Source organism: Vigna unguiculata, chromosome 7 (assembly GCF_004118075.2).
Source record: "Vigna unguiculata cultivar IT97K-499-35 chromosome 7, ASM411807v1, whole genome shotgun sequence".
Classification (NCBI taxonomy): Eukaryota; Viridiplantae; Streptophyta; class Magnoliopsida; order Fabales; family Fabaceae; genus Vigna; species Vigna unguiculata.
This window is the reverse complement of record NC_040285.1, coordinates 6,242,955-6,260,489: the sequence shown is the minus strand read 5'-3', so window position 1 is coordinate 6,260,489 and position 17,535 is coordinate 6,242,955. Positions and strand designations below refer to the sequence as shown.

General features: G+C 30.3%; 2 protein-coding genes across 3 annotated transcripts; one reads left to right on the top strand and one right to left on the bottom strand.

Annotated features, from left to right (window-relative positions):
- Positions 1-5,326: 5,326 nt before the first annotated feature.
- Positions 5,327-10,853, bottom strand: LOC114192395 (putative G3BP-like protein). Of its 2 annotated transcripts, none has more exons than XM_028082103.1 (9): positions 10,606-10,853; positions 10,393-10,527; positions 8,660-8,966; positions 7,262-7,527; positions 6,967-7,162; positions 6,654-6,775; positions 6,520-6,585; positions 6,346-6,427; positions 5,327-5,832 (listed from the first exon to the last, which is right to left on the bottom strand). In XM_028082103.1, the coding sequence occupies exons 1-9, from the start codon at positions 10,642-10,644 to the stop codon at positions 5,618-5,620; spliced, it is 1,428 nt and encodes a 475-aa protein (XP_027937904.1). In that variant the 5' UTR covers positions 10,645-10,853; the 3' UTR covers positions 5,327-5,617. The 2 variants fall into 2 exon arrangements, with proteins under 2 accessions (XP_027937904.1, XP_027937905.1); XM_028082104.1 differs by having other exon boundaries at positions 6,973-7,162.
- Positions 10,854-13,880: 3,027 nt separating this feature from the next.
- LOC114190325 (cation/H(+) antiporter 15-like) lies at positions 13,881-16,728 on the top strand. The gene is made up of 3 exons (XM_028079157.1): positions 13,881-14,099; positions 14,233-15,231; positions 15,490-16,728. Exons 1-3 carry the CDS (start codon positions 13,881-13,883, stop codon positions 16,726-16,728), a joined length of 2,457 nt encoding a protein of 818 aa, XP_027934958.1.
- The last annotated feature ends 807 nt before the right edge of the window (positions 16,729-17,535 follow it).

Sequence of the window (17,535 nt, the reverse complement as noted above, 5' to 3'; positions counted from 1 at the left end):
CATTGCTCCATCACATCATGGTTTGCTTCTTTTTCTTCCATTACTCCATCACATCATTGATCACATCTTTCATCACATCATGGTTGCTTTATTTTAAAAATTGGCGTTCAAAATAAAACTACATAAAAGTCCTTAGAGATGTGTCAAGAGGAGAAAAAAAAGGCATAAATAGAAACCAAACTCTTACACAAGTCATAAGAAGAAGTTGTGTGAAAATTTTGGAAAATGACCAAATAACCACAATAATGAACATGTGTCAACACATTGAAGTGGGGTAATGAAGTAATTTCATTAAGGTTCAATTTTCTTAGTTATATAGTAGATTTATAGCTAGTACATGAAAACATAATAGCCTCCATATAAAGTTGTTCTCATCAAGCTGTTTTTTTTTACTTTTTTCGTGAAGTGCATGTCCATTCATTACTTAAATGCATATATTTTTATTTCTTGTAAAGTTATTATTGTCATAATTACTTTTAACAAAATATCATTTGCAGGTGACAATAAAACATCATACATTGACATAAAGTTGTTGTAGGGAAGGTACAATTCAATAGGTATGTATTTTTTTTACAACTATCAAAATATTTAAATGCATGTGTTTTCATTGAGTGGTCATAATGTAATGAATAGTAACTTAACCACTTGTAATAGTAAATTACATAATTCATTTTACATTTGCTCATTGTAAGTTTTTTCTTTCTAATGAGTATTAAGTGCATGTCAAGTCATTTAATAAATACATATCTTTTGGAGGATAGTAAAAATTTTATTTGCATGTAGTAGTAAATAAAATAATGACTTGTACAATAATATAATTTCATTAAGTGCATGACAATTGACTTATTAAATGCATGTCTATTGATTTGAGTGTTGAGTTTATCTTTTCTTCTTCATTTGTCTTTTCATTGAGTGTAAATATCTCATTTTAATGTCTATTCAATTAATAAATACATGTGTTATCATTAAGTGTAAATTCATGTCCATTCATTTCATAAATGAATGTCAAATCATAATTTATATATCTAATGTGGAAAACTTTAACTATGCTCATTAAATGCATGTCATTTCATGATTTATGTTTCCAATGTTGAAAATTTTAATTATATATTCATCCATATTCATTAAATGTACTAAATTCAATTTTTGTGAAAATGTAATGTTATCAACACTATTGACTATTGAGTTATTGATCTACCAAAATTGCAACCAAAAAGGATGACAACAATTTAAACTTCAATTAATAAATTCAAACATTAAATTGTCTCAAATATTCATTATTGAGTTTTTCATTCAAACCGGAGTACAATTTAAATTTGGAATATATTAGACTGCCATATTAAAACCTACAAAATATTGTGTGTATCTGTTAAGTAAAATGTATACCCACTCTATATGTCATGTTTCTAACCTTTTGCTAGGTTTATCATTATAGGTTTCGCAAAAAATACAATTGAAAGAGCCAACTTGATTAGTCTTTTTCCTATAACTGTTGGAGGTAAAATGTTAATATTTTAAAATTAGTCAATATTTAAAATCATAAAATAGAAATAGCAAATAGACTTAAAAGGTACCGATATAAACCGCGTACTAAATAAAATTAACAATAACAATTTAACTTTATGAAAAAGCTAATAAATGTAAGTTTATAATATTTAAGTGAAATATTATATAATATTTTGAAATAGTTTGAAGTATAATATTTTAATATAATAATTTACATAATAAATTCCACATATTTATTAGAAAAGATAAATATATTAAACTAATATTTATTAAATATTATGTGATGTCATCTTTATATATGATGAGTAAGTTAGTATTCTTATAAATGAATCTAAATGCATAGTTAGTTTTTTTAAGTCTTTTAATTTTTTCTTTTTGACTTTTATTTTTCTTATTGTAAGAATATGGAAAATATAAATAATTAAAATAATGTTTATGAAATATTTTTTTATATGATCATGTATATCTAATGAGTGGGTTAGTATTCATATAAAGATATAAAATGATATAGAATTAAATGTTTACCATTTATCAATGAATATAGATAATAACTTTTGTCTTTTTATGTCTTTTTAATTTTCAAATTTAACATTTGCTTTTGTTATTATAACAATAACTTGTCTATTCAAGTCTTTTCATTTTTTTAAATTTTGATGTATACTTTTGTTATTCTAATAATAACTTGTCTTTTTATTTTTCAATTTGACATTTGTTTTTGTTATTATAATAATAACTTGTCTTTTCAAGTTTTTTGATTTTACAATTTTGACGTTTACTTTTGTTATTGTAATGATAACTTGTCTTTTCATTTTTCAACTTGACATTTGCATTTATTATTCTAATAATAACTTGTATTTTTAAGTCTTTTTATTTTTCAAACGATTTGTTATTGTAATAATTTAATTAAATTATTGTTGTATGAAATGAGTGGGTTAGTATTCATATAAAGATACAAAATGATATAGAATTAAATGTTTACCACTATCAATGAATATAGATGATAACTTGTCTTTTCAAGTCTTTTCAATTTTCAATTTTGACGTTTGCTTTTGTTATTGTAATAATAACTTGTCTTTTCAAGTCTTTCATTTTTCAATTTTGACGTTTACTTTTGTTGTTGTAATGATAACTTGTCTTTTCATTTTTCAACTTGACATTTGCTTTTTGTTATTGTAATAATAATTTGTCTTTTCAAGTCTTTTCATTTCCCAAATGTTTGCTTTTGTTATAGGATTCATTTCTCCGACTCCTAGACATGCCTTTTGCATTTGGATAAAAAATACTTCCATTGAAGCTATAAACCTCAGCAAAAGTATGCTAAAAGCAGGAAAAGAAGAACATTACTTCAACATTAATATACAAAAAAAGAATGAAAACATATTTAAAACAAAACAAAAACATACAAAAGCATAAATAAATTTTAGAAATAATATATTAAACAAAAATGTCCCCTTTTCTCCAACCCACAACTATTTTGCACTATGTACATCACATCCCAACGCCAACTGAGAAGAAAATGAGAAAGAGATCATACTTACATACCAAAAAACCTAATTCTAGAACAAAGATAAAAAAACATTGGATTGCATAATACCTAACCTTCAAGCAGAAGAAAATTTTAACCTTTAAACAAAATAATGAAATGATAAAAATTGCACCTTTTGAAAATTAACCCTTTTAAAACTAATATTTATCCTTTTGCTTGAAAACATTATGTTGATCTTCAAGAACTATTTCGTCTTCTCTTCAATAGCTTCTAAAAACTTTAGAAGAATAAATCAAAGAAGATGAAGAAAAGTTTAAACTTTAACATAAGAAGGAGAGCATAAGCGCATATAAAAGAATACTTTCCAAAAAAAAAAAACTTTACTAAAGAATCAATTACGAAATAAAAGTAAGACAACATCAGAAACTTCTTTACGAACAAACACACTAATCTGAAGTTGGGTTAAAGAACACCTAACCTTGAAGATGATTTTTACCGAATAAGAAGCATAGGAAATACTTTGATGAATGAAAACTATAGATACAAAAACAAAGTTGGGTTAAAAAATGAGTACATACAACCTTTGATGAATAACAACTGAACAAATGAAAGCAAAAAGTAGAATAGCCTCTTTTGAATAAGATGAATAGAAAAGTTTGACTTTTTTAAAAACAACTTTATACAAAAATCAAAACCATAGTATATCCTCGTATAAAAAAAATGAACCTTTGACCAAGTAAGTTACTTTTTTATCCATAAGAATCATCTCCATGTGTCTTTTTGATCGAGAAAAATTCTTGTTTCCCACAACCTAGAGATCGATAGTTTTGATTGTTAGTTTCAATGTTTCTCTATTTTCACCAATATCTTTGATTATATCAAGTTTCTTAACCATCTGCAAAAGCAATATATAGATATGAAATCCACTATATAACTAATAAAAGAACAAACTTTTAACCAAAAACATCATCAAAGGTCAAAGCTTCAACATAGAACCAAAAAAAAAATCAAGAAAGGTTGAAGCTTCAAAGTTAAAGCATTGAAACCTTGCAACTTCGAAATAACAACGACAAAGAAAAACAAAACAACCACAAACAAATATAAGGTTGATGCTTTCAACCAAAAATAAATAAATAAACATTGAAACTTCAACATTGAACCAAAAAAGATCAAGAAAGATAAGAAAAATACTATGATAAAAGGAAGGAACTAACTTTAAACCAACAAAATATAAGAAACCTTGCAACTTCAAAAAAAAAAAACAATATAAAAAGAAGATCAAAGCAACAACAAAGGTAAGGTTGAAGCTTTCAACCAAACAAAATCAAGAAAGGTTGAAGTTTTAAAATAGGTTGAAGAATAAAAAAAAATTTAACCAAAAAATATCAAAACATCTACAAAAGTAACCTTTCAACTAAACTATGAAAAAAAGAATGAACTAACTTTCAGGTAAGAAGGAAGAATATGAATATGAACGTAGGAGGTGGAAAACTTTGAAGATTGAAGGGAGAAAATGAATATAAAAGAAGGATGTGGAAAGAAGGATGAAGTGAATATATGAACTATAAGAAGGAGTTGACACATATCGGTTGGAGAAGTAATATGCAAAATTATGTAGAATGATAAAAAACCAAAAAAATAAATTAGGGTAAGTAAGTAATTTAATTATGATTAAGTTTTCTTAGTTATATAATAGAATTTTAAAGACAATGAAAAACACATCTAATACGGACAATTTAACGTACTCTTTAAATATTTCATGAGTGATATTGCGATACTGTTGGAACAACCATTGAGGGTTACAAACTTTAGCCCTACACTACCCCTTTTTGTTCCTAGGATTTGTCATTAATGTTCTTAATGGACTTTATCATGGAACAAATGCTTCAAGTAATATGCAAACAGGAAAACACAGCCAGAGACCTTTTTGATAGTAAAATAATTCTAATTTACAATTTAAAAATATATTATAAATAATTTTATGATTATAAAATAGTTTTGGACTATATAATCTAAAAATACATTCTATATTATATAATCGAAACTGTTGAACATTCAAAATAATGAAATTCATAATACAATACCCAAATTTTTAACTTTTCAGAATTGTATAATCTAAACTTTTCGTATCAATCAATCTAGAATCTTTCCAATGACTCGCATGAAGGAGTATTTTTTACATTGCCACACCCTGTAAAGAATCCATGGAAATGCAGAAAGGAAAACCCTCGACAATAATATGGCAGAATAGAGTGTAAGCCTAAAGGCAAGATGCTAAAAGCCCGATATAGATAAGAAAAATTGATCCACCAATCTTGTTAAAACAATTAGATATCAAATAACTGTTACAAAACTAATTTCAAATTTCAATTGGGGATAAATAAATGTCAAATGTTTTGAACACATTTCCAGCTAAACATCGAATTCATAGAGAATTAAATGAAACAAGAAGCCCCTTGAACAAAATTTATCAATAAAAAACGAAATTATCCCACCCATATTCCCTTAACACTTAATTTAAGACATGAAAAATATCAAATTTGGTCTAATCTACTGAAGTTGACTATTTAGTTGAAATATGTGGACCCAAAATTGGACTCTCTAGCTGAAGTTATCTCTGTTGGCTCAGGACTCAGCAAGGTTCTGCCCATTTCTTGGTGCTTGATGATGCCCTGAATTTCCTCTCTCTTGGCGAGGATTCGGTCGATAGAAACCGTTTCCTTTCGATTTGCTGTACTCCCTATCGCCACCATCTTGACCATTTCCTCTGCCAAAGCTCCTTGAATTGAAACGCCCTCTTGGTGTATCTGACTGATAACTACCTCTGCCTCTACCCCGTCCTGATCATAATACATTGAAAGCGAGTATGACGTAAAAGAAGAAGAATAGAAGTAGCTTGAAAATATTGAATTATGTGGAAAAAACATGGAGGGTGCCATGCACCTCTCTGGAACTATGTTGGTAGATAAAATATTGCTAGTCAAGAATTGTGTAGATCATTGTGATAATTTAGGCTGGCCGAAATAAAATTTAATATGTCTTTGTCAATGTCAGATGAAACAGTCACCAAACATTGAATCTGTGACTTACTACAACTAAAAGAAATCACGGGAACCCAATGTCATATCATAAAATTTTGGCATATCATTGCTAAATTTGTATTTGTTAAAAAGGCAAGTCATGTGAGAATCAATTACCAGTACCATCAACTCATATCTCCATTAGAAAAAGTGGAAACAGATTCATCATTTTACCATATCTACATGTTATAACCAATATGTTGGGGACATTCTGACGAACTTTGAAGAAAATATAAAAACAGAAGAAACATTAAAAGATTAAGAAAATCATACTTCCTCCTCGAGAAGGGATGTTACTGTTTGGTCTCCTTTCTTCAATGTATACTTGTCTCCCTGCTATCTGAACAGATCCTGTCTGCAAACATAAACAATCATGATTTTAGATTCTTCGACAACAATCATGAATAATGCACATCCCAAACTTGATATTTAAAAGCAAATCCAAACCTTGACTGCATTATGAACGCCTGTCATATCTTCAAATTCAACAAATGCATAACAAACACCAACATCCTGAATACAGGTGAAAAATTTAGACTCGATCATAATTAGTAGTTATGTGAAAATGAGGAGTTATAAACCTTGCGACTTCTGATAACAACACCATCAGGCCTGATTCTACCAAAATTCTTGAATTCCTCTTCAATTTCAGAAGGAGACACGGTAGGGGACAAGTTTCTCACATAAACAGACTTGATTTCATCTGAAAGCAGTTCCAAGCAAACTAAGATTATTGATAGTTACCGATGAATACTTGATAAATATTACATGAAACAGTCTTTAAACAAACTAACTTATTAGGTTATCAAGCAATGAGCCAGGAAGATGTGCTGAATACCAGTAATTAAATAATAAATGGACAGAATAATTAATCAATTCTCAACAAGTACACACAGTAACCTTCATCTTCTGTTACAGGAAGCTCCTCTACTGCTTCAGTCTCAGACCTTTCAAATGCATTTGTGGAAGCAGTTGTTGGCAGTTGCTGACTACTACTCTGTGGAGCTTGATCCCATTCTGAAGGGGAGACATTCTTATGAGAGGGTTGAGAAGCAGCAGATGGTGTAGATTGTCCTTTAGCAACCCGTAACTTCCAACAGTCCATAACATTGTCAGTTCTAATGTCATAACAGAATTCCAAAAGAAAACATTATTTTGGAAAGTAATATAATGGTTAGCCAGTGCGTACGATGGAAGCATATGTGTGCTTTTGGGGCTCCCCAGCAGGTTGATCAGGAGTAACAGGTACATGGTCTTGGACGGCATTCACTGAAGATTGAAGTGAACCATTTGACTCTTCAACAGCAGTATCCTCCCTAATATGCTCAGAATCAGGGCCCCGCTGCAATCTTTGCTCCGAAAATCCATAATTATCAACTACACCGTTTTCTTTTACCTCATTTGTAGCAACATAGTCCCTAGCCTGAATATCTCCTCCCAGAAGGTAGTTGGATACTGTAAAATCCATGGCTCTAAATTACTAAAAAGTTAAATGCATATGAATTTGAGAATCATTAATATCACATAATCAGCCAAGTTGTCCACTTATCAGATTTTTTTCTTAAAGTAAAACCTGTTTCATTTTTTGAAAGATATAAAACATTTATCATCAAAGATAATGAGGTTTGTACTCGTGTTTCACTGACAGCTGACAACTTTATAAAGTAAAAAAACTACATTAACAAAAAAAAAGAAACGGTTTTATCAATCAATTTGAAAGAACAAGTGTCTTTTATGTATCGTCAAAGTGATAATACTGGTTGTGGCAGTTGACAACAGATAACAGTGTAGCAAATAGAATTGGTGACAATAATAAACGGATTTGCTTGTCTAAAAGATAGTTTATGCAGTTTGGATTTCCAACTAAAATGTTTTAGAGAAGCCACATCCAAGAGCTTCTACAAGCTATCTTATTCATAAGCTAATTTTAACTTATGGATAAACTCATTTCATTTTTTCTTATTTTTTTTCTCCTACAACTCTTTATGAAGGAGTTTGTCCAAGCAAAAACAACTACAGACCATTTTACTGATACTTTTAACATATATTCGAAACAATCTCATCATCTCATCTATAATTCACATAAAAGATCAGGTAAGACTAGAAGGCACAACATCACATTGATATACTTCTAACAATTATAGCCACAATAAGTCATATTGGAAAAAACACAAGTCTCACATAGTCACATTGACTGCAAATAGAGCCTGAAAAAAAGGTACATAGGTATGGGGCAACCCTAAACCTCTCAAGCCAGTTTTTGCAGGGTTCAAGGTCAAGAACATTGTTGGAAGTGAAAGGGTGTACATTGGAGAAAATTCAAGTCTCACATTGGCTCAAAGAGTACATAAATGGGGACAAACTTTATCTCACAAGCGGGTTTAGTAAAGTTGAGTTGGACTCAAACTCAAATTCTAAGCAATAGGAACTTTTCACTCTATAAAACCTACTGCACTGCCAACTCTCAAATCAAACAATAATATGTGGATATTTTTTCCTACACTAAATTGATCGTATTAGAATGGCAGTTTTGCCCTTACAACTCAGCACCTTCATGTACAAGAGCTCAAGCTGGTACAGAACTTACCTGGCTTATTGATTGCACTTGAAGTATTCAACTGTGAATCATGATTGCTCTGAGGTAGCAAAACTGCTTGTTGCTGGTGAACTGGATCCTCTTCAACAAAATGAAAAATATCATTGAGCACAAAAAAGCCTTTCTCTTGTGGGGCAAGGAAGAATGTCTGCATAAATTTCCTCCTCTGGTTGTAGTCCTTAGTTTGCACAGATCCAGAAACCATTACAAGAACACCACCACTCCAAGACTCTAAAGAATGTACAGTCTTGATTTCAATTCCAGTGTAACTAAGTGACATAATTAGGGAGTGGATTTGCTGCACATGGAAAAAATATTTTTAGTTCTAGGGAAAATGGACCAATATTAATAATTGTACATGCATAAGCCATAAACAATAACAGATAATGCCGGATCCTTTCAAACAATTGAGGACTTAATATAATGGAATAGAATGCTAGGAATAAACTAGAATGCTAAGAATGATAAAAATGTTTCATACATTCATATCACAAATATATAATTTAACATTAGGAAGAAAACTTATAACATGTGGATAAAAAAGCAAAATTAGAAATACTAAGCATGTTCAGTCTCTTATTCATCAAGACTAGAGCTGTGAATATTTTATATAGCAGTTATTCAACTACGTCCGAGGGAGTTAGTTCAGTTAAAAGTTTTAGTTTGATGTAATTAGAATACTTTAGTTAGTTTGTTGTCAGCTGTATTTATAACTGTTGATTATCTCTATCAATTCTCACGTTGTAGTCACTCTCTCGTATATTAAAAACAAGGAATTTAGAGATCTATTCTTTCTCTCTTTTCTCTGTCAATGTTCCTTAAGTTCCTTCTCTAATACGGTATCAAAAGCCTCGTAAGTTCTATGGCAACTTCAAATCTTTCTCCCTCATCTTCCACACCCTCTGGTTGCTCTCATCAATATTCAAAAGGGAAAAATTTCAGGTACCGCAGCAACTCGTAGAACCATGTGCATATTAATCCAGGCCAGGCATTAAAGCCATATCATTCATAATTTTGTTATCATATAAAATAGTGTAACTGCACTACCAGACCACATTGATTCCCAGAACGAGATATGAAATCATTTCAAGAAGTTACCCATCAATAAATAAATCCTACCAGCATGCATCAAATTCACAAGCGCTATTTTTTATCAAGTTCAACTAAAATTTCTCCGTGACACCCAGACTTACCAAATTTAATGATTCCAATTCAAAATATCCGCTCCCTAATCTTAAGATCCCCCGGTTGGTCATCACTATACTAACAAACAGAATACCATAAAAATCTTTCATAGCCGTGATACAAATATGGCCACACAAATTCCCCCTTCTCATCCTCAGCAATAACTTCTATCTCCCAATGGAACTCACCAAACTTCTCACCCACATTTTATCTTTTGGGTGACTACCGAAATTGGACTGAAGGTACAATTTATCACTAAAACGAAATAGTTAAGTTTTCGAACTAAGTCACACCATAAAGACTTATTTTGAATTTTCTTACTCTCATGGCGTCTCACAACTAAAGTTACGACAACTCACAATTTTATGCATCCAAGCGACACCCTCTAGCAAAATTGAAATTACTCAACTACAAAACCATTCCTCCCCTCACAGTTTAACAACCAACTCCTTTCACTCAACACTACAGCAAAAACTGACAAAACTGAAACCAAAAACAACGGTGTTCACGGAACAACAAAAAAGACAGCAGTAAATTACAAGCATTGCCGCGGCTGTTTCCCTGGTGTTGCCGTCCACCCGCAGCATGGTGCTGGCATCGGAATAAAATTGGTGCACGAACTCTGGTTGACTCTGAAGCACCTGGTAGTACTGTCCCACGAAGTATGTCCCAACCTGAACAAAACACAACACACAACACGTTATTCGATTTGACATGAATATGAGAAGAAGAGGAAAAAGAAGAAGAAGAACCTGCACTGCGGTAACTGGAATGGGAAAGGGCGTGGCCATTGAAGTAAAACCCTAGCAGCAATTCGGATCCGCAATCTCCCTCCCTCTTCCCTTTCTTTCCAGATCCACACTCACGCAGACAGTGACAAAAAGGGTAATGTTATTTCTTTCAATATTAATAATAATAAAAATAATTAATATTATTTTTTATTTTGGTTCTTCACGGATTTGGTTTTTCTTTTATTACAAGATTCCCCAGACGACATGCTGCCATCCTATGCTGTTGTGCATCTGTCCTTTCCTTACCACTAATAAGCTTCCACTCCGATCATTTCAAATATATACAAAATAAGGGTTAAATATACTTTTTTCCGTAAATTTTAAATTTAATTTATTTTAAAATTTTGAATCAATTTTATCTTTTATATATAAATTTAATCATTTTAATTAAATTTTGTCAAATTTATTTATATTTCAAGCATATTTCATAATAATACTAAATACACATATTTTGAGAGATGAAAGACTAAATTGGTCTAAAATTTTGAAATAGACTATTCCAAAATTTACTGAGAGTTAAGAGACAAAAAATATATTTAACCCTACAACTAAAGGTTAAACTTAAACATGTTTTTCCATTTATTTTTAGAAATTGTAGTTGATCGTTAAATTAAATAATATATCTATTTTGATTTTACATTTTATAAGAGGAAAGTAAACATTAATCCTCTCAAGTTACACTTATCAACTCTATTCATCACATAATAAAGTATTTCACATATGATTTATTAGAGAAAATATTTTACATACTTTCATAAATGAAGTAAGTCTATAATTAATTTAAAGAACAAACATATTTTTTGAAAATAATTTAGAAGTTAAAAATATATTTAAGTCAGTAATAAATATACACTATGCCAGCAAACGTATATCTATATGTTTTTTAATAATAGATAAAATTTAAAAGAATGATAATATTATTATACAATACAAAATAATTATTTAAAATATAAAATACATAAAACAATAGTTATAAAAATAATTTACTTTATTAATTATCATAATTATGTAATAAAATAATTTTAATATTTTTTCAAATGTTATGATATCTTATAAATTATAAACAAAATAAGGATAAAAATGGGAGAAAAAGTATAACAAATAATGTAAAAAAACAGTTGAAAAATCAATTTCCGTTATTTTGTTACAGATAAAATATGTGTTTGAATAAATTTGTTTATAAATATTTCTTTTTCTAAAATGAAAAAAAAATTATAAAAAAAGTTATATAAATTTATATACAAATTAAAAATAAAAATGTAAACAAATTACATAAAAAATTATATATTAATTAAGATATAAACAACTTTTAATTTATACAAAAGCTATTTTTTATTTTTTTATATAAGTACTTAGAAATAAGTATATTAAATGAATTTAATAGATATATACTTTAAATTTTCTTGCATTATCTATTAATAAAAACTTATCGTTAAAGCTAGCTATTTGTAGTATGAAATCATGACTAAATTTGTCTTTGAAGAGTTTTTATTACAAACGCGTTTAAATAAGTGAAGATTATCATCTATGATTAGATTTACATTTGCATGCACTAATTATTTTTAAAAAAAAATTTAGGTTAAATTATTATTTTGATCCTTTTATTTCTCAAATAATATCAGTTTGCTTCTCAAATTTGTTCTATCTTAATTTGGTTTTTATCTTCTGAAAAATGATTGAATTTGGTCATTGATGTTAATTTTTACCAAACAGTGTTAAAGTTAACGTCACGTGTCAATTTATAGTTTTTTTGAATTTTTTTTTATTTTTGTTTACATTGTCACTCCACAATTGTTCCATGTGTCAAATGATTCAATTTGGTCCCTATATTTGTTTTTAGTTTAATTTAGTCTCAATTTTCATAAAAATGAAGCAATGTTGTCCTTCCTTAAATTGACACCCAATTTAGTTTTTGTATAAATTTTATGATGATATTTTTACTAAAATTGACATTTTTATTAAAATTATTTTAACGAAACAAAAGTTCTTCAAATGAGATAAAAATTAAAATTAGAAAATAAAAAAAATATTTTTTATATTACCCAATAAATGAAAGACAAAAAACTTAAAAATGAGAGTCAAACATTATCACGTGAAAAAAATAAACAAACATATAAAAATATTATAAAGGAGTAGATATAATAAAATGTTATACCTAAAAATGATTTTATTAAGTAAAATTGATAATACACCATTTCAACATATTTACATTTATGAAAAAAATATTAAGATGTGATAAAAGGGAAAGTAATGTGAGTAAATTTTGTTAGTATGGAATAACCAAACAATTAAAAAAGAGGAGAAAAAAGTGTGTAGCGAAAGTAAACAAAATGAAACTAACAATCAAGAGAATAATTTATATATATATATATATATATATATATATATATATATATATATATATATATATATATATATATATATAAAGTTCTTATATCACTTAATAAATTATGGGTTCTTTGATAACTTAAACGAAAACGGAATAAAAATGAGAATAACTGTTGGGACATGTATTATGATGCAATATTTCCGCATCATACTTACGAAAAGGGATGCAGAGGGGAAATAATCTAAATTTCCGTAAGGTTTGACTCTGTTCTCATTTTCATTTCTTATATTTCAATCTTACATATTTTTTGCTTTAGTTTTTTTAATCACTAATACTTTTTTATTAGACTTATTTGAAAAGAGTTTATCAAAAATCTATTAGTATTTTTAAAAGATTTTTAAACACCATCTTATCTCTCTCTTAAAAATATACAACCTATCTTTTTTTACAAAATATTTTTTTCATAAGAAAAACCAATGATGACCGATTTCACTTGATTTATATGGTTTTACTTATAGTATTCACTATTTGTAGGAAGTATTTACAATTATTTTTATAATGATGATCTTAATTTTATTTAATATATAAAATATTTGATTTATTAGTTAATTAAAAATATTATTCGGTTGAACTTATTTTAAACTTTTAAGTAATTACAACCAAATGTTTATTTATAGTGTGCATTCAGGGTGGAGTACATTCCCATAGAAAACGAAAAAAACATAAGCAATGTGGTAATATGTTCTAGCACATAGACAACAAAAAGGCAATTTGAACTGTGCCAGCTTAAAATGTCGTGGCAATAACTTGCATGTTCTTTTGCTACATGGTTTTGTTTAAATAAGGATGCAAAAACAAAAGATTCAATCCCAGAAAATTCATTAAGGGCTCATAGAAGAAGATTAAGATGACAAGTGAAAGGAATTCTACTCTGAACTATATCCCAGAACTTGCATGTTACAATACAACATTTGATCTTAACAACAAAATCTGGAGGAGTGATAATGTCATTTCAGAACGTGTTCCTCTTCTGTCTATTCAAATTGCCTACAACATCCTTGCCTCTAGTTTTTTTCACCACATCCTCAAGCAATTTCACCTGCCTCTGACGGTTGCCCAGATGCTTGTAAGTGTTCATGTTCATATTCATATGCTTGTATACCAAATATAGCATTTAGATGACATGTTTCAGGGAAATGAAACTTTGGTATCAAATATGAATCATTTACAGTTACATAAACTTGATATTGCATATGTAGGGTGGTGTGCTTTTGAGTTCATCATTTTTGGGAAGAATCCCTGGAGTTTTTCAAATGATTTACCGACCAGAAGGAATCATGACTGTTGAAACCTTTGCGAATGTTGGAATCATGTACTATGTGTTCCTTACTGGGCTGGAAATGAACAGTGACACCATCTTGAGATCAAGCAAGCAGGCTGTAATCATTGCTGTTGCAAGCATTCTGATTCCAACACTAATTGGAGCTGGTTTTCTTACTCTACAGCATGACATAGCAGGTGGATCAAGCCTTACGCTCACTGTTAAAGGGTATATGTTTTGGTGTGCAATTCTTTCTGTGACCAGTTTTCCAGTCCTTGCAAGGCTCCTATCAGATCTCAAGATCCTCTACACAAGGCTTGGAAAAGATGCCTTAACAGCAGCCATGCTAATCGATGCATTTGGCTGGGTTTTGTTCGCACTCTTCATTCCCTATTCCCACGAGGGTGGAAAACCACTCCTCTCCGTAATTTGCACATTGTTGTTCATTGTGTTCTGCTTCTGCGTGGTGCGTCCAATCCTGGCTCGTGTGGTTGAGCATAGAATGAGGTCTGAGTCATGGAACTCCTCGAAGTTACTAGATGTGACGATGGGACTTTTCGTTTGTGCATATATCACAGACTTGCTTGGTGCACACCATGTTGTCGGGGCCTTTGTGTATGGACTAATTTTGCCCAGTGGGAAGTTTGCTGATTTGTTGTTGGAAATGTTAGATGATTTTGTCACTGCAATTATTGTTCCTGTCTACTTTGCCAGTTTTGGCTTTAGACTAAACCTGGAGTCACTTTGGTCTGAAAACCACACAGTGTTGCTTCCTCTCTTCATGGTGTTCTTATTAGCCATCCCAAAAATTTTGAGCTCTTTGTTGGTCAGTGTCTACTATGGTATGTCTTCAAGAGATGGAGTTGGCCTTGGATTGCTCCTCAACACCAAGGGCATCATGGCAGTGATTCTTATAAGCATTGCCTGGGACAAAAATGTAATATTCTCCAACCAAAATCTTGCTCCTCTTTCAAATTCTTGCTTAGTTACTAAAACCTTGTTTACATCGAGAAAACATATTTGCTTCCTTCTTCATCAACATGTTTTCACTTTGTTTCCTATTTTCATATACTAAAATGTTTTCACAAAACCAAACAGGTTGAAAATCTGCATGCATCAATTTAATCCATTATCTCTGAAGATCACAGTTAGTAAATTTTGATGTGTTTCTCTGTTCTATCTCTTTGGTTTTCAGATTTTGGACCCATATGCTTTCACAATCATGATCCTTGCAGTATTATTCATGACTACGGTGGTATCTCCCTTTATTAATGCCATCTACAAGCCAAAACTTCGATTCAAGCAGACTCAACAAAGGACTGTGCAGAAACTATGGTCTGAAGCAGAACTTCGAGTTGCAGCTTGTGTCCACAACTCTCACCAAGCCCTTGGCATGATATATGTTCTTGAAGCCACAAATGCCACCAGAACTTCCCCCTTACATGTCTCAGTCCTTCATCTTGTAGAACTCACAAGACGCGGCACTGGCCTTCTTGTGGCACAAATTGACAACTCAAATGTTCAAGCGGGTTCCTCAGAGGGCCAGTATGGATCACAAGAAGAGTTTGAGACCATATGCAATGCATTAAATGAGTTTGGAGAGGAATACAAAGCGGTGAGATTTGACACATCAAGCATTGTTGCAACCTATGACACAATCCATCAGGATATATACAATGTCACAGAAGAGAAACGTGCAAACCTTATTCTCCTCCCATTCCACAAACAACTGAGCTCGGGAGAGTTGGAAACAACCAACACTGCTTTCTGTGACATTAACAAGAACGTGTTGCAGGCACCACCTTGTTCTGTGGGAATCCTTGTTAATCGTGGACTCAAATCATTGTCTACTCTAACAATGAGCATCATCGTGATCTTCATCGGGGGGCCTGATGATCGAGAAGCCTTGTCGATCGCATGGAGAATGGCATCACATTCAGCCACAAAGTTGCATGTGATTAGGCTTCTGGTGTTAGGTACTGAGGTTGAAGAAGGAAAAGCATTCCAGAATGATTCCAGTGAAGTGTTATCTACAGAGATGGACAATGTTATGCAGAAAAAGCTTGATGATGAACACATATTTCAATTTAGGCACAAAGGGTTGCACAACAATGACTCCATCGCATACTCAGAGATGGAACTGAGATTAGAAACTGGTGAAGAGACTTCTTTGATCCTGAATGAGGTAGACAAAAAAGGGTGTGACTTGTACATTTTGGGACAAGGGAGTGGCAAGAATTACACAGTTTTTCAAAGGTTGTTGGAATGGTGTGACAGCCCTGAACTTGGGGTCATGGGTGACATTTTAGCTTCAACCAGTTTTGGCTCAAACTCATCACTGCTTGTTGTGCAACAATACAACATGGAGAGAAAGTCTAAACTTCGTTGTCGTAGTAAATATTACACTAATAACATCTCTGATGAAATTTTGTGAAGAAACAATAACATAACACAATCTTAATTAAGATCTCTCACAGGAACAAAAGTAATAGAACCTGATCTCACAGTGGTGTGGTGTGGTGTGGATTAGAGAAACATCTTTTGTACTCATCAAAGCAATCCAGTTTTGCAACTGCATCTTGCCTTTTTCTTTTTGTCTTTCTCACAAAGGCAACATGATCATTAAATTGTTAGAACATGATTTTTTTTCAATGGTTTAATTATAACAATATACCATTTTTTTTTAATCCCTCTAAAATTATTTTTTAAGGTAGTATTTGTAAAATTTATTTATTCTAGTTTCGTGGTGGTTATTTTGTTTTAATTTTTGTAATACATTTTTCAATCCCTTTAAAAGTAATGGTAGGATAGGATTAAAGATAATTTTACAAAGACTAAAATATCTTTTGGAATTAATTATAGTTTATATACTGAAGTAAAATAGTAAGGATAAAAATAAATTAAAAAAAACGAAATTAGAGCGGATTATATTTGAATAAAGTAAGAAAAAAAAATACAAGGGTCGTTTATAAAATAATTTTGTAAAGACAAAAAAAAGATTAAAAATATATTTAAATCATTGTTTATTATTTTTATATTATCAATTTATATAGAAAAATTGATCACTAGTTAATTAGAAACTAATTTAGAATAAATTCGTTTAGTAGAAACTAATTTAGAATAAATTCGTTTAGTAGCAAAATCTTTGGTAGCTAATGTTAAGTGACCAATGTTCTTTGGTAGCTAAAATCTTTATAGCTAAATTTTTTAAATCAATTTAGAAATCAATTATATGTTTTTA